Here is a 17,837-nt window from a genome sequence, read left to right as displayed (position 1 = left end):
TAAGCTGTCAATATCTCATAAATAGTAAAACAAATAATAATACTTACATATAGTCAACATCTTTTTGTGTGTCTTCCACTGATATTCCCAACAGTACACAGATACCACGTCCAATGGAGCTGATCTGTTCTTCTCCAACTACAAGAAACACATGGTCAGTAGTTACAGTGAAGCTCCACTTTTATCCATCCACTGACTTGTTATTCACTCCTGCTAGAGGTTTGCACAGTGAATAAACTTTACTTTTAGTTTCAAAGGTTATTTATTGAGGTTTTAAAACAGTACAGCTAATGAAGTCACCTAGGAATCATCAAGGTGTACAATAAAAGATACCAAACAATACAAAAATAAAAAATACAATTATTGGATATCTATGCAAGTCACCAGACAAGGCTAGTATATTTAGATGGTAGGAAGGCACATGGAAAAGGAAGCAAGCTACAGACGTGGACAAAATTGTTGGTACCCTTTGGTCAATGAAAGAAAAAGTCACAATGGTCACAGAAATAACTTTAATCTGACAAAAGTAATAATAAATTAAAATTCTATAAATGTTAACCAATGAAAGTCAGACATTGTTTTTCAACCATGCTTCAACAGAATTATGTAAAAAAATAAACTCATGAAACAGGCATGGACAAAAATGATGGTACCCCTAACTTAATATTTTGTTGCGCAACCTTTTGAGGCAATCACTGCAATCAAACGCTTCCTGTAACTGTCAATGAGACATCTGCACCTCTCAGCAGGTATTTTGGCCCACTCCTCATGAGCAAACTGCTCCAGTTGTGTCCGGTTTGAAGGGTGCCTTTTCCAGACTGCATGTTTCAGCTCCTTCCAAAGATGCTCAATAGGATTGAGGTCAGGGCTCATAGAAGGCCACTTTAGAATAGTCCAATTTTTTCCTCTTAGCCATTCTTGGGTGTTTTTAGCGGTGTGTTTTGGGTCATTGTCCTGTTGCAAGACCCATGACCTGCGACTGAGACCAAGCTTTCTGACACTGGCTAGTACATTTCTCTCTAGAATTCCTTGATAGTCTTGAGATTTCATTGTACCCTGCACAGATTCAAGACACCCTGTGCCAGACGCAGCAAAGCAGCCCCAGAACATAACAGAGCCTCCTCCATGTTTCACAGTAGGGACAGTGTTCTTTTCTTGATATGCTTCATTTTTTCGTCTGTGAACATACAGCTGATGTGCCTTGGCAAAAACTTCGATTTTTGTCTCATCTGTCCACAGGACATTCTCCCAGAAGCTTTGTGGCTTGTCAACATGTAGTTTGGCATATTCCAGTCTTGCTTTTTTATGATTCGTTTTCAACAATGGTGTCCTCCTTGGTCGTCTCCCATGTAGTCCACTTTGGCTCAAACAACGACGGATGGTGCGATCTGACACTGATGTTCCTTGAGCATGAAGTTCACCTTGAATCTCTTTAGAAGTCTTTCTAGGCTCTTTTGTTACCATTCGGATTATCCGTCTCTTAGATTTGTCATCAATTTTCCTCCTGCGGCCACGTCCAGGGAGGTTGGCTACAGTCCCATGGATCTTAAACTTATGAATAATATGTGCAACTGTACTCACAGGAACATCTAGTTGCTTGGAGATGGTCTTATAGCCTTTACCTTTAACATGCTTGTCTATAATTTTCTTTCTGATCTCTTGAGACAGCTCTTTCCTTTGCTTCCTCTGGTCCATGTCGAGTGTGGTACACACCATATCACCAAACAACACAGTGATTACCTGGAGCCATATATATAGGCCCAATGGCTGATTACAAGGTTGTAGACACCTGTGATGCTAATTAGTGGACACACCTTGAATTAACATGTCCCTTTGGTCACATTATGTTCTGTGTTTTCTAGGGGTACCATCATTTTTGTCCATGCCTGTTTCATGAGTTTATTTTTTTACATAATTCTGTTGAAGCATGGTTGAAAAACAATGTCTGACTTTCATTGGTTAACATTTATAGAATTTTAATTTATTATTACTTTTGTCAGATTAAAGTTATTTCTGTGACCATTGTGACTTTTTCTTTCATTGACCAAAGGGTACCAACAATTTTGTCCACGTCTGTATAAGGTAATACAATAGCGAAGATCAATAGAATGGGAGGACAACCAGGGCTCCCAGAACCTCTCAAAGGCCAAAAAGAGGTTGCTGGTTTGTGTGTGGATGAACACAGTAGGGTATTTGTTTGGCGCACAAAGGACGACCTCAGTCAGTGGACTTATGGTGAAATAGCTGTTTTAATTGTTCAGTAGACAATGCGTTTCGGCGTTTATAACTCCTTTATCAAGTCTTAGGGGGCGTCAGCAAAAAGACTGGCCAGATGGCTGGAGCGTCTGGTTAGCTTGTAGCTAAGGTGAGTACATTTCAACCACTTCGCTCAACCACATAACCGTTACCCACCACCCTATGAGCGCCTCTCCCTTCTCTTTTGTCTCTCGCCCAAAGGCCAAAAAGGTGTCTGTGCAGATGACATTAAGCCTTTCGTAAAGAAGTATCCTATTGACTCTGTCCAATACTGCCTGAAAACTAAGTGAAGTTGACCGCCATTTGAAAGCTACATGGATTCTAGCTGCTAAAAGTATATACTGTGATAGCTTAAATTTGGCATAAGTTAACCAAGGGGGTTTGTCATCCAGGAGGCATAAGGGCAGAGACGTAGGATAGAGGCATCCCAACACTGATGACAATAGAGTGCATATTCGGCTCCAGAATCTCCTCACAATTGGACAGGCCCTCCATATGTGAAACATTGTGCCCTCCTCATCACATCCACGGAAGCACCGTGAAGAGACCTCAGGGTATATGCAATGTAGTCTAGCTGGGACCATGTAGGTCCTATGCAATATCTTTATTGATGTTTCTGCTAGTAGATGGTCTGCCAAGATCCTTTAGTGAGAGTCTGGGAGAGCTGGTACCACATAGAAGCTGAATATTCAACCTCCAAATCCTCCTCCCATGCTTTCATTTATGGTAGTTTAGAGCCTTCAATTACACCATTAAGTGTCCCATACATCCTAGATAAAAGACCTTGTTTGTATAGAGAATAAGTTACAGGGCGTTCAAAGGGTGTGAAATCAAAGGAGCCGTTAGACGTCTGAAGGGAGTGAAAAAAAGAGAAGATCCGGTTAGCATTAAACATGTCCCTCGTGGGCAGGTCATATCTGTCCTTAAAGTCAGCAAGCAAAATTAGTTTACCTCTTACTAGAAACTTGTGTAGATCTCCCCCAATTAAATGTGTGAGCCTGCAGCCCTGGTGGGAATGCAAGGTTTCCCAAAATATATTCTAACGGGGGGGGGGAGTGAATAGTGACTTTTCTAGCGAGATCCACAGCGGGTGCTTTTTAGGTTCAAGGTGAGACAGGAACAATTGCGCTAGCCTAGCTGCTTTGTAGTAAGGAAGTCCGGAACTGAGAGACCCCCCTGGGACTTATGGCAACACATTGTTTGCCTAGCTATAAGTAGACGTTTATCTGCCCATATAAACTTCAGGGCCTCAGTTTGTAGAGCTTTTAGATCAGAGCTAGGTACCGGTACAGGAAGAGTTCTGAATAAATATAGCAGTCTGGGGAGGACCACCATTCTGACAATATGAATCCTACCTACCCAGGATACTGGGAGGGATCTCCAGGCTTTAAGGTCCTCTCTAATTTTGCGATACAGGGTAGGAATTTTTTTTTGAAATAGGAACTTTTGCGATAGGAGGGATGTAGTCTGGGGTGACAAGTTAAAAAAAGAAGCTCGGATTTGGTGTGATTAATAGAAAGCCCTTAAACCGCAGAGAACGAATTCAATACCCTTAATAAGGATGGGAAGGATATAACAGTGTTTGTGATGAAAAGAAGGAGGTCATCAGCAAAAAGGCTTAATTTATGCTCTAGACCTCCCACAGGGAGCCAGTAATATCAGGGTGAGATCTGATGTGGATTGCTAGTGGTTCCATAGCAAGGGCAAATAAGGCGGGCGATAGAGGGCATCCCTGACGTGTGCCCCTCTGAATCAGAATAGGTGAGAAGTGAGTCGCAGGAAGTTTTAGATAGGATTCAGGAGTAGAGTAAAGTGACTGAACGGCTTGAAGAAAGGGACCCCAAATGCCCATAGCGCTCATAACCCTCGAGAGATAATCCCAATCCAAGGTATCAAAGGCTTTTTCAATGTCAAGAGCCAAGATGCCATGGTCCTATTGGCCTTATGGATTATATTCAGGATTTTTCTGATGTTATCAGGGGCCTCTCTGCCTGGAATAAATCCCACCTGGTCTCTATGTATAATGTCCGGTAGCAATTTGTTAAGGCGATGAGCCAAAATCAAAGTAAAAATGTTATTGTCTAGGTTGAGGAGGGACATGGGCCTGTAATTGGAGGGCAACAAAGGGTCCTTATTTAGTTTAGGTATTACAATAATCCTAGCAGAAAGGAATTCCGAGGGAGGTGTGGCACCCTGTAGAAGATGATTACAATATCGGGCAATATGTGGATTTAAGAAAGGGGCATATTTTTTGTAATAAAGTGCAGATAACCCATCTGGTCCCGGGGCTTTACCCAACTTCAAAGTTTTGATGGTGTATGTCACCTTGTCTGCGGAAATTTGTCCACAGAGGATGGCCAGTGCATTGGGGAAAACCTGAAGGAGAGGGATTGATGTTAGGAAGTCAACCTCCGCGATCCCAGGGCCCACTGGGGGTCTGGAATATAATTGCTGATAGAAAGCCTGAAAGGTATCATAAATTGTATGAGGATTAGAAGTAGTACGTGCATTTCTGGTGTGGATTTGGAAGACCTGAATAATCCTCTGCTTGGCTTTCAGTTGCCGGGCAAACATGTTATCGGGTTTGTTAGCATATTTATAGTAGTAGGAAGCAGTCCATCGGAGATCTTTCTCTGTACTATTGGTTAGCAGCATATTCAGCTGTAATTTAGTATCTTTTACAGCTTTAAGAAGGTAGAGAGAGGGGTTCCGCTGATGTGCTCGTATTAGTCTACCTAGCTTAGCCTCCAGCGCTATCTGGGCGGAGTCCTGTCCCTTTTTTAATTGGGATGCCACTCCCACAAGTCTGCCCCGAATAAAAGCTTTATGAGTAAACCATAATAACATAGGATTGACCTTAGGTGTAGCGTTCTCAGTGAAGAAGGTTTGCAGCTCAGCTTGGGGTTGATCATACAGTCCTGATCAAAAGTTTAGGACCACTTGAAAAATGGCAAAAAAATCATATTTAGCATGACTGGATCTTAACAAGGTTCCAAGTAGAGCTTCAACATGCAACAAGAAGAAATGGGAGTGAGACAAAACATTTTTTGAGCATTCAATTTAATGAAAACAACGAATAAACTGAAACAGGCTGTTTTTCAGCTGATCAAAAGTTTAGGACCACATGCCTTTAAAAGGCCAAATCTGTGCAAAGATGTGCATTCATTGTCATTTTCTGTCAGGTAGTCACACGTTGTGATGGCACAACAACTCTCCCTTTTTGAACGTGGTCGGGTTGTTGAACTGCATAAGTAGGGGCTCTCACAGCGCGCCATCGCTGCTGAGGTGGGACGCAGCAAGACAGTCATTTGGAATTTCTTAAATGATCCTGAGGGTTATTGAACAAAAAAGTCAAGTGGAAGACCCAAAAAAAAATTCATCAGCACTGAGCCGGAGGATCCCATTGGCTGTCTGTCAAGACACTGGACGATCCTCGACCCAAATTAAGGCCCTTACTGGTGCTGACTGCAGCCCCATAACCATCAGACAGCATCTGAGACTGAAAGGCTTCGAAAACAAAAACCGTCTTCAAAGACCTCGTCTCCTTGAACGCCACAGAACTGCTCGTTTGGACTTTGTAAGAGAGCACCAAACATGGGACATTCAAAGATGGAAGAAAGTTTTATTCTCTGATGAGAATTTTTTTTACCTTGATGGTCCTGATGGTTTCCAACGTTACTAGCATGACAAGCAGATCCCACCTGAGATGTTTTCTATGCGCCACAGTGGAGGGGGTGCCATAATGGTCTGGGGTGCTTTTTCCTTCAGTGGAACAATGGAGCTTCAGGAAGTGAAAGGGCGTCAAACGGCCGCTGGCTATGTCCAGTTGTTGCAGAGAGCATTCCTCATGACTAAGGGCCCTCGTCTGTGTGGTGACTGGGTTTTTCAACAGGACAACGCTACAGTACACAATGCCCGCTGGACGAGGGACTTCTTCCAGGAGAATAACATCTCTCTTTTGGCCCATCCTGCATGTTCCCCTGATCTAAATCCAATTGAGAACCTTTGGGGATGGATGGCAAGGGAAGTTTACAAAAATGGACAACAGTTCCAGACAGTAGATGGCCTTCGTGTGGCCACCTTCACCGCTTGGAGAAATGTTCCCACTCACCTCATGGAAACACTTGCATCAAGCATGCCGAAACACATTTTTAAGTGATAAACAATAACGGTGGAGCTACTCATTACTGAGTTCATGTTTGGAAGTTGGATTTCTGTTTTGGGGGGGGGGGGTTATATTTTTTTGGGGAGGTGTGGTCCTAAACTTTTGATCAGCTGAAAAAAAGCCTGTTTCAGTTTATTCGTTGTTTTCATTAAATTGAATGCTCACATTTTTTTGTCTCACTCCCATTTCTTCTTGTTGCATGTTGAAGCTCTACTTGGAACCTTGTTAAGATCCAGCCATGCTAAATATTATTTTTTTGCTATTTTTCAAGTGGTCTTAAACTTTTGATTAGGACTGTATAATACCGGGCGGGTTAGAAGAGACTCATTCAGTCTCCATGAATACGGAGCATGACTAGGGCCAGCAAAGGCAAACTCAGCCAAAGCTACATCCTGATCAGACCAAGATGATACAATATGCCTAGAGTATAATAAATAGGGTAGGCTAGATGTAGAAGTAAGGATCATATTAATACGGGTATATACCTGGTGTGTCGGGGAGTAGTAGGTATAACTCCTTTGTGAACCACTGTGCTCTCTCCTTATGTATTAGCTAGGAAGAGAGATTCAAGCACTCTGCGCATTTGGGCCGAATGAGAGATCGGGCGGGGATGATGGGGGGGGAAGGAACGGTCTAAAATAGAATTGAGGACAAAATTGAAGTCCCCACACCATAGAAGGCTATGGTAAGTGAGGGATTCAATAATCTGCCCCACTTTTGAGAAACAGGGGATGACTCCTACAGGCAGAGGACGTCGGTCGCATGTTTTGGAGTTAAATCCCCTTACATTTTGTGTGAGGATTGTACACATCTCGCACAAGAGCGAACCTGTAGCCAACCCCCATTCGTGACCTGCGATTATTTAAAGGAACATGCAGAATATACCCCTGGGTTACAGTAGAACAATAAAATGTTAACATAGTGAGCATAAACACTAAACAATTAGGTAAGCAGCTATACCTAGAGTAGAGAGCAACATGAAAGTCCATGATGCCGAATCCCTGTATAGGAATAAGTTAGAAAGAGTAAAATAAAGAAGTGGGTAGGTCCCATGAGGTAAAAGAAAACAGCAGTCTGCTCTTCATCCTTGCAGACTTGGAGTGTGCGATGATCTTCAAGGGTCACCACTCAGGAAACAGGAGAACGGGATGCTGAAGAGGTGGTAACTGGTACTTTGGTCCATACTCTGGCTGGGAGCTGAGATTTAGGAGCTGCTGTAGATGGAGGTGGGTGCTCCAGTGGGATTCCCGCACGCTGAAGTACTTTGCATCCCTCCGACAGAGAGTGCACCATATGGGTGCAAGAGTTCAGTTGAAAGGAGAGGGCAAAGGGGAACCCCCACCTGTAGTGCACTTGTGCCTTTTACAGGGCCTGTGTCACTGGTCTCATCTCCCTGAGTCTACGGAGCGTTGAGGGTGCCAGGTCAGCATAAAGATGGACTGATGATGGAAGACCAGGTAAGTTGGACAAGTTCCGGCCTGCCAATAGTATTTGGTCTGTCACCTCTGGGTAATGGAATTTGAGTACAATGTCTCTCAGTAGATCCAGAGCGCGGGGTTTACCTAGTGCCCTGTGGACTCTATCCATTCTCAGCTGGCCCACTTCAGCATGTGTAAGTAGTGCTTCAAATAAAGTAAGCAGGGTAGTTGGTAGATTAGAAAAAGTTTCTGGCAGGCCCTGATCCTCAGATTTCCTCTCCGTGACCTATTTTCTAGGTCTTCTATCTTTAGTTCAAGGGCAGCCAGCTGGGCTGCATGGGAGTTTATATCTTCCCTGTCTGCGCCTATGGAGTCTTATATGTCATCCGTCCGCGTCTCCAGGTCAGACACTCTGTTCCCTATGTCCTGAATTTGGCTGGAAAATTCCGCCACTGCCTGTGAAAGTTCAGAATGGAACAGTGCGGCTATATTCTTGTGTAGGTCCGGCTGACCTTGGTCCAGAGCTACAGCCTCCGACGGGTGAACACTTTGTGTGGATGAGGCAGTGCTAGCAGGAGACACCACTGGGTCTGACATGATGGCATTACTGGTGAGTTGGAATATCTCCGGCAGCGTCTGTGAAGGAATCGGTGTACCCGCATGTCACGGCTTTTTGTGTGCGCCGTGACACGGTTGCCGTGCATGCTGTTGCCAGCTGCAACGTGTTGTGGTTGCATGTAGGTGCCTCCTCCTTTCTTCTGGGGCCTTTCCTGTCTGGTGCCGGAGGGGTTAATTATCTAGCTGGTGGTGATTTAGGTGTGTCCACAAGATTTATATTACCTGTGGCCTGTTGGCTGGGTGCATTGTTCCTCCAGCCTTGCTGTGTGCTGGAGCTGTGCTCCAGCCAGGCCTCTACTATCTACCCAGTGCTTGAGGGCCACCTTGTGGAACATCAAGGTGACCATGATGTCTCCCCTGGTCTGTTGGTGTCTATAGTCCAGCATGTTTGCTAGACATGTTCCCTGTGTGGTGTGCCTCCGAAAGGGGGTGTCAGGGTTCCCCGGAGGGGGAACTACAAGGCTGTATGCTGCTCTGCCTGGGGCCGCCATGCGTCCTGTTTGCATGGGGGTTTCCAGGCAGTAACTGGTGTGGTTGTTTGTACTGTGGCCTTTATGGTGTGTGGGCACCAGTACTCATGCTCTGGTTCCAGTCGGTGTTGCTGGGCAGGTAAGTGTAATGTATGGTGTGCTTACCTGCCGATCCAGTTACTGTATACAGTCTTCTCTTTTTCCTTGCAGCTAGGCTGGTGGAGACTCCTGTTCACCCGTGTCTGGGATGAACAGGTCATAGCTGCCCTTTCTTTATTTGAGGGATTATCAGGGCGACTCAGGGTACTAGGTTTCCTGGGTATAAGCTGTCCTACCATCCAGGTCCGTTCAGAGGGTGAGGAGTTAGGGCGAGGATTAGAGATGCTTTAGTACTTTACCTGCTCCCTTATCCCAGTCGCTGGCCTAGTTGCTACATCATCTGCTCCACATTGTATGGTGGGCAGTTTTACCTACTCCCCATCGTGACACAGCAAGTTTTGCTTTGCCCTTTGTGTGGGTCATCCTCTGGAACCCAAGCATGGGTAATAGGTGCTAATGGAGCCGTGAGGACGGTGCTAATGTCGGGATATCTGCAGTGCGCGGAGCGGAGATCACAGAAGTATGTCTTCCCTGCATGCTGCACACATGCGCCCCCCTAAACTTTACTTTTAAATCTGCCGCCCCTCCTCCGGCCTCGATGGTCTCTGCTCCCTCGCAACAAGCCTGAAATGACAAGCACAGCAGCAACCAGAGATTGGCTGAGTGGGCATTGCCTGCACGTCAAGTGTGATCAGCAAGTAGAAAGCAGCGGAAAACCTAGGAAGCATTACAACAGGATCGTGGGGAAAAAATGTGTATTTTTTAATACTTTGTACCCCATTTAAGGGCTGAGCAATCGCAAATAACTGAAGCCGAAATGTAGCCACACTAACTGATATAATCTCGCCAATGTCGGGCATCTCATTTCGGTTACAGCCGGAATCACCCTAAACTCACCAGTGAAATACAGCACAGAGGGCAGGAGATGAGAGGGGCAGAGTCCGTCTGCTTACGCAGTTTGGCCAGCGTGGGGAGAGCCAATGTGACGAGATGGGAAAGAGTCCGATCTGGGAAGTGTGAGACACAGTAAGGCACCAAGGTATGTGCAAGGGCAGAACTCATATTCCAGCTGCTCATGGAGTAGAAGAAAACAGGGTGCCCTGGAAGTTGTAGGGAGGGGGTAGAGATGTTGATGAGGAGGCTGCTGCTGCCTGGAGGACCCCCATCAAGGAATCCACTGTCTACTCCCATTACTTCTCGTATTAACAATTAAGAACACAGTGGGCGTTGTGTGCATGGACCCAGAAACCAACAGAATCAACTTCTTCCTTGGTCTGAAAAGCTTCAATCTGCATGACTACAACTTACTCTAGAATGCTAATCGTCATCCCCTGCAACATGTGCATGAGGTTGTGGACTTTTCAATAATTCTGCGCCACATACACCAGATCCTTGTAGTCGAAAGACTTCACCAACATGCAGGTGACAGATGTGACATAGTAGAAGATGTAGCCAAGAAGTTTTAAGGAAGCTGTGAAGACCGGTCCTGGAGGAAGACGTTGACAGCTGGTTCTCCATGTGCATGCAATGCCCGCTGTGTGCTTAACCTTTATTACGAGCAGCAGACAGTGGAGTCCTTGCATCCGAACCTTGTTGTCAGTGATTATGAGGGCAAAATAATGATCTCTCATAATAATTGTAATCAAGTTAAAATGTTCAATTAATTGTGATTTTGATTTAGGTCATAAACGCCCAGCCTTACCGCACTGTAAGTAGCAGACAACAGATGTTACACCCATCCATCTCTATTCAAACTCTTTATATGTCACCAGTACTTAATGCTTGAGGTTTCTTGTACAACTCATTATAATTAGATAGGTTGTCCAGGCTTTTAATACTGATGACCTCTCCTGAGCATAAGTCATAAATATCAGATCGACGGAGGTCCAACACCCGACACCCCCGGCAATCAATTGTTTGAGGAGATGGTGCGGTCTTCGGTCTCTTTTTCTGTCTGCTGCTGCCATCTATAGTCTTTGCCGAGCTGATATTAATGACCTATCCTGAGGATAGGTGACCAATAGAAAAAGTCCAGAGAACCCCTTAAAGGGGTATTCCCATCACTGACAATGGGGGCATATCGCTAGGTGCGGGTCCATAGAAATAAATGGGAGCAGGGGCCACGCGTGCGCTCCCATTCACTTCTATGGGAGCAGCGGGTGCAGTGCTTGGTGATGGATAGACCCTGGGAAATCCGGGGTCCTCCAGCCACAGATCTCCCCACTCCGTTCTCATTGTAGGTGCGGTTGCCAGAGGTGGGACCCCCACCTATCATCCTAGCGATATGCCCCATTGTCTGTGATGGGAATACCTCTTTAAAGAAAGCAACGAAACGTGTTCAAGAGAAAATACAAGTCCAGTTGCACTGACTTCTTACTATTGATAAACATCAATAACCTTCTTTTGTTGTATGGGGTATCAGTACTCCATGCAGAGGCATACGGTAAAACATTGCTTTACATTGGTGTTGTAGGGGCAATGTATGCCACTGTATGTCTATATAGTAGCATAAGTTTGCACCTCTGAAAAAGAAAAAAAAAAAAAGTATGAACAGAATTGTTTGAGAAAAAAGTAGTAGGAATAGCTCACTCTTATGTGACAGGGAACAGGTGCTCTAGTCCAAATGGCTGTATCACTCGTACAGAGAAAAATATTGAAATTACTTGTAATTTGTGGACTGGCACTCTGTATGTGTGGCTTCAAATGAATACACAATAATTATGGTGATCACATCTAAATTTAATAAATGAAAAACAATCGTAATGACACTATAAAACTATTAAAAATTTAACAAACATATGCATGCTCACACATATTAAATATTGTAGAAAAAATACGTCATAAATCGTATATGCAAGTAGTTCATAAATGAAAAATGGGATCCGAAAAATTTTGGGGATCCGAATTTTTTTTTCTTATTTGGAGCGCTCCAATTTTTAATAGATCATCCGTATAAAGGCCTTTTCTTAGTCCAGTGGGAGTTCTCAGCTGGTTACGCCATAACCAGCTGAGAACTCCCACTGGACTAAGAAAAGGCCTTTATACGGATGATCTATTAAAATCAATCTTACTAAAAAATTGGAGCGCTCCAAATAAGGCTACTTTCACACTAGCGTTCGGGGCTCCGCTTGTGAGTTCCGTTTGAAGGCTCTCACAAGCGGCCCCGAACGGATCCGTACAGCCCCAATGCATTCTGAGTGGATGCGGATCCGCTCAGAATGCATCAGTTTGGCACCGTTTGGCCTCCGTTCCGCTCAGCAGGCGGACACCCGAACGCTGCTTGCAACGTTTTCGTGTCCGCCTGGCCGTGCGGAGCCAAACGGATCCGTCCAGACTTACAATGCAAGTCAATGGGGACGGATCCGTTTGACGTTGACACAATATGGTGCAATTTCAAACGGATCCGTCCCCCATTGACTTTCAATGCAAAGTCAGGAGTCCCCATCAGATCGGAGTTTTCTCCGATCCGATGGTATATTTTAACTTGAAGCGTCCCCATCACCATGGGAACGCCTCTATGTTAGAATATACCATCGGATTTGAGTTACATCGTAAACCTCAGATCCGACAGTATATTCTAACACAGAGGCGTTCCCATGGTGATGGGGACGCTTCATGTTAGAATATACTGAGAACTGTGTACATGACTGCCCCCTGCTGCCTGGCAGATGCTGCCAGGCAGCAGGGGGCAGACCCCCCCCCCCCCCCCTCCTCCTGTAATTAACTTATTGGTGGCCAGTGCGGGCCCCCCTCCCTCCCCAGTATTAAATATTACCAGTGCGGCGGCCTCCCCCTCCCTCCCTCCCCAGTATTAAATATGACCAGTGCGGCCTCCCCCTCCCTCCCCAGTATTAAATATTACCAGTGCGGCGGCCTCCCCCTCCCTCCCTCCCTCCCCAGTATTAAATATGACCAGTGCGGCGGCCTCCCCCTCCCTCCCTCCCCAGTATTAAATATTACCAGTGCGGCCCCCTCCCTCTATATTTATTGGTGGCCGGGGGCCAGTGCGGATTCCAAGTATTGTGAGCAGTGCGGCCTCCCCTCTCCCCCCCTAATTAAAATCACCCCCCCCCCCCCATCATTGGTGGCAGCGGAGAGTACCGATCGGAGTCCCAGTTTAAATCGCTGGGGCTCCGATCGGTTACCATGGCAACCAAGACGCTATTGCAGTCTTGGCTGCCATGGTTACTTGGCAATAAATACAAGCATTATACTTACCTGAAGAGCTGCGATGTCTGACCGGCCGGGCGCTCCTCCTACTGGTAAGTGACAGGTCTGTGCTATAGGCAATGCGCCGCACAGACCTTTCACTTACCAGTAGGAGGAGCTCCCGGCCGGTCAGACATCGCAGCTCTTCAGGTAAGTATAATGCTTGTATTTATTGCCAAGTAACCATGGCAGCCAAGACTGCAATAGCGTCTTGGTTGCCATGGTAACCGATCGGAGCCCCAGCGATTTAAACTGGGACTCCGATCGGTACTCTCCGCTGCCACCAATGATGGGGGGGGGGGGGTGATTTTAATTAGGGGGGGAGAGGGGAGGCCGCACTGCTCACAATACTTGGAATCCGCACTGGCCCCCGGCCACCAATAAATATAGAGGGAGGGGGCCGCACTGGTCATATTTAATACTGGGGAGGGAGGGAGGGAGGGGGAGGCCGCACTGGTCATATTTAATACTGGGGAGGGAGGGGGGGCCGCACTGGCCACCAATAAGTTAAATACAGGAGGGGGGGGGTCTGCCCCCTGCTGCCTGGCAGCATCTGCCAGGCAGCAGGGGGCAGTCGTGTACACAGTTCTCAGTATATTCTAACATGAAGCGTCCCCATCACCATGGGAACGCTTCTGTGTTTAGAATATACTGTCGGATCTGAGTTTTCCGAAGTGAAAAATCAGATCTGAAATAAAGTTATGCAAACGGATCCGTTCTGAACGGATGCAAGCGTTTGCATTATAGGAGCCGATCCGTCTGTGCAGACACCAGACGGATCCGCTCCTAACGCAAGTGTGAAAGTAGCCTAAGAAAAAAAAAATCCGGATCCCCCCAAAAAAAAAAAATAAATCGGATCCCATTTTCAACACCAAGTTCCTGCGATACTTTGCTGCAAGATACAAACCTGTTTCCTGATACAGACCACGTGATATGCCGGCGTCTGCCTGAATAGCGCGGAGAAACGAACACAGCAGCAACTTTTAGGTCGGGTATGTAATGCCATATCTTGGAACACTAATATTCTTATCCACCTAGAAGCAGGTAAGACCTGTATAGGCGGTGATTATAGTACATACCAGTACTTGTTTTTCCATCATAGACATAAACTAAGGTCTGGGCATTTAAACCGCAAACAAACTATAATCAAGCAGTAACTGGTGAACAGTATTCAGGATTGTTTTTCATCCTCTTTAAGAACATCTTGGCCTGCAAGCCACAACAACAGCTGAATGCACTTTATGCAAACTTTTAAATCAAATACAAAGATTTAGTTCAGTCTTATTAGAAAACCACCCTCATTTATTTTATGAACTACTTGCATATACGATTTATGACGTATTTTTCCTACAATATTTAATATGTGTGAGCATGCATATGTTTGTTAAATTTTTAATAGTTTTACAGTGTCATTACGATTGTTTTTCATTTATTAAATTTAGATGTGATCACCATAATTATTGTGCATTCATTTGAAGCCACACATAACAGAGTGCCAGTCCACAAATTACAAGTAATTTCAAAGTATGAACAGAACCTAATACTACATTTCCCTTGAAAGGTAACGGTGTGACCGTCAGCAGCTCTACTAGTGGATTGCAGGTGAGACAACCCTTTTCATGGCCAATAAATGGGGGTAATGGTCAAATGTGGCTGATTTCCGTGGCACCTGTCACTAGAATTTAGTTCCCCAAACCTCCAACACCAAGTTATCCCTTAGGCCTAGTTCACACGAACATTTTTTTTGCGGGTGTACGGGCCGTTTTTTTGTGTTCCGTATACGGTCCGTATACGGAACCATTCATTTCAATGGTTCCGCAAAAAAAACGGAATGTGTTCCGTATGCCTTCCGTTTCCGTTTTTCCGTTTTTCCGTTCCGTTGAAAGATAGAGCTTGTCCTATATTTGGCCGTAAATCACGGGTCGTGGCTCCATTCAAGTCAATGGATCCGCAAAAAAAACGGAACACATACGGAAATGCATCCGTATGTCTTCCGTTTCCGTTCCGTTTTTTCTGAACCATCTATTGAAAATGTTATGGCCAGCCCAATTTTTCCTATGTAATTACTGTAAACTGTACATGGCATACGGAAAAACGGAACGGAACAACGGAACGGAAACGGAAACACAACGGAACTCAAAAACGGACCGCAAAAAACTATAAAAGCCATACGTTCGTGTGAACTAGGCCTTAAGCTGATGGCTTTACAAAGGTAGTCCTCTTTCTTGTCAGTTACTGCATAATAAAGGGAAAGAACTTTGACCGATGCATTTAGATGCCAGCAAGGAGTCATGGGGGTGGAGGTACTCCTTTTGAGGAGTCATGCTGGGTGGTCTACCTCCTGTCTTGAATGACGCCTCACAGACCAGGTGGGCTAGTTCCCATGGCAGATTCTGTCAAAATCCACAGTGTACTCTGTAGCACAAATCAGAGGGTTTTTGCAGCAGTTCTTCAATTTATATGCCCCATAGCGGAGGTTAGCCCCATAGCGGAGCACTTGTGCTCTGCTTTCTCCGTCGGCCCAGCAGAGTTGAACAAAGCCACAGTCTGCACGAGTGTCCACCACTCCATTCAGGCCCCCATGATACTGACATTCGGGGGCCCCAGCAGTCAGACCCTCACCGATCAGACACTTATCACCTATTCTATGGATAGGGGATACGTTGCTGTAATAGGACAACCTCTCTAAGCAGCGTTTGGCGCATGCACAGTTGAAGGCAAAGCCAGTACATCTGACATCACAGCGCCGAACAGTGCTTTACAAGGCTTGTGATGCCGTATCTGGTCTATGGGGCATCATTCAAGCCAGGAAGGAAGCTGCCCAGCTTGACTTGTTGCCATCTGAATGCGAAGTTCTTTTTTGCTTCATTATGCAGAAACTGACAGAAGAAGGAAAATTATCATCATAAACCAGCAGATAACAGGTTTATGGCAGTTTTGGGGCAGCTATATCGCACAGAGCAATTGCTTTTTTGTTTATATTATTACACTGCTAGGCGGAGGCTTCCCCCTAGCAGTGGTCCCAGTGACATCACCGGCACTGATGAGCGGGCTTTAATGCTGCCCCAGCCGTTTTACAGGCTAGGGCTGCGCTATAGCACGCCCATTTGTTCCAGTGACCTCACAGGGCTTACTGCTGAGCCTCTGCCTAGATTACACATGGAGAGCCCGGTACATCACCCGGATTTCTAGAAAAAGCCCTTTTCCTGCGCGATTCAGCACAAAGCAAAGGCGAGCATGAAATGCTCCTATGCTCAGGTCAGAGGGGCTGGTTGGGGAAAGAACTCTCTGCATAAGCGCTGTCAGTCACAGGGGAGGGGCAGGGAAGGGGGTGCAGTTACCGTGACTTGAAGCAAGGAGGCCGCTGCCCCTGTGACTTCAAGCATGCGTGGAGAAGCGCGCCGGGCAGGGGATAAAACGATGTTTTCAGTACTTTTGCTGCATCTGCCTTCAGGAAGAAAGACATCACCAGGAACACACTGCTGGTGGCTTGGGATGGTTTGGCGTGGTGACAGGTTCCCTTTAAATTGAGCTAAAGGGCAAAAAGGCTCCGGCTTTTCAAAGGGTCCACGCAGTAACGCACCTGCGCATTCTTGGTGCGGTCTTGGAAACCCTGTGGCAACCGTCAGCCGCATGAGCGCGCCCTTACTTTGAAAACAACGGGAGGCAGTTTCAGATGGGTTTTCGAAACTTATCCACAATAAAACCTCCCCCCAAAATCCTCTGTCTGAATCTACCCCTAGCCAGCTTTCCCAAAGCTATTCCACTGCATCATATGTACACCTGTAGGAAGGCTGCATGACAACCTCTGTGGGCTCTGCACGGTGTCTAACTGGTTGTCACCCAGCTTTCCCAGGAGCAGAAATAACTCGCAGGCACTGGCTGAATAGAACAGGTGATGTTTCATGTGCACTGACACGGAAGGGAAGCCTGCCATGAGCTCAGCCTCCATTGCCCAGCTGCTAACCCCATGTCACTGCTCACAGGAAGGAAGTTCCCCGCCAGCCGGCTCCTGGCGCACTGCATTGGGAGGAGACTCGCTACTTTTCTTCCCAGTAACACACGAGTGACAGAACTCTTCCCTTCGCTGCCCGCCCTTCACCGGCAGCCATCACCTCAGGGTGCTGTAGGTCGCAGGCTGGGGGCCAGCACTTACCGGTAACACTAGCCTTAGTCACCCTCTGGATTACAGCTCTCATTGCGCTCTGCTGGGTGGAACGAGCACTCTGTTCGTGCTATCAACTCTGCAGCACGTCCGTTTCCTACGGACAACGTGGTGTTCTGGCGCCCTCTGGTGGCGCTAAGTGATTGTGACAGCAGCAGCCAGAAGCTACCTTACCTGCTGTGTGAGAGTAGTACATGTCCCACCAGTGCAGCAAATGATGGGAGTAATGCTAATTACTGGACATATTTATTCATTTAATTACATCATCTGGACTTTGAAAAATGTGGCATCCTTGTCTCAAAATTTTGCCCTAGGCCTGGCATCATAATTGGATGTATTTTAGCCTCCATATATAACAGCCACAATTCCTGACCCAACCTTGGGTCTAATGAGCCAGACATATAGGATTATGGGTAGAGTTGAGCGGACACCTGGAT

At 46.1% G+C, this 17,837-nt stretch overlaps 1 protein-coding gene across 1 annotated transcript in view; it reads right to left on the bottom strand.

The window, feature by feature from the left end:
* Positions 1-17,519, bottom strand: part of DTD1 (D-aminoacyl-tRNA deacylase 1) — a 171,890-nt gene extending 154,371 nt beyond the window's left edge. The window contains exons 1-2 of the mRNA XM_044291667.1: positions 17,392-17,519; positions 48-138 (exon numbers count right to left, since the gene is read on the bottom strand). Coding sequence (XP_044147602.1) covers positions 48-138; positions 17,392-17,434 — 134 coding nt within the window. The 5' untranslated portion in view covers positions 17,435-17,519. The remainder of the gene's footprint in view (positions 1-47; positions 139-17,391) is intronic.
* Between the last annotated feature and the right edge of the window lie 318 nt (positions 17,520-17,837).

This window comes from Bufo gargarizans, chromosome 4 (genome assembly GCF_014858855.1).
Source record: "Bufo gargarizans isolate SCDJY-AF-19 chromosome 4, ASM1485885v1, whole genome shotgun sequence".
Taxonomy (NCBI): domain Eukaryota; kingdom Metazoa; phylum Chordata; class Amphibia; order Anura; family Bufonidae; genus Bufo; species Bufo gargarizans.
Note: the sequence above shows the minus strand (reverse complement) of the source record. Positions and strands in the feature narration are given on the sequence as shown.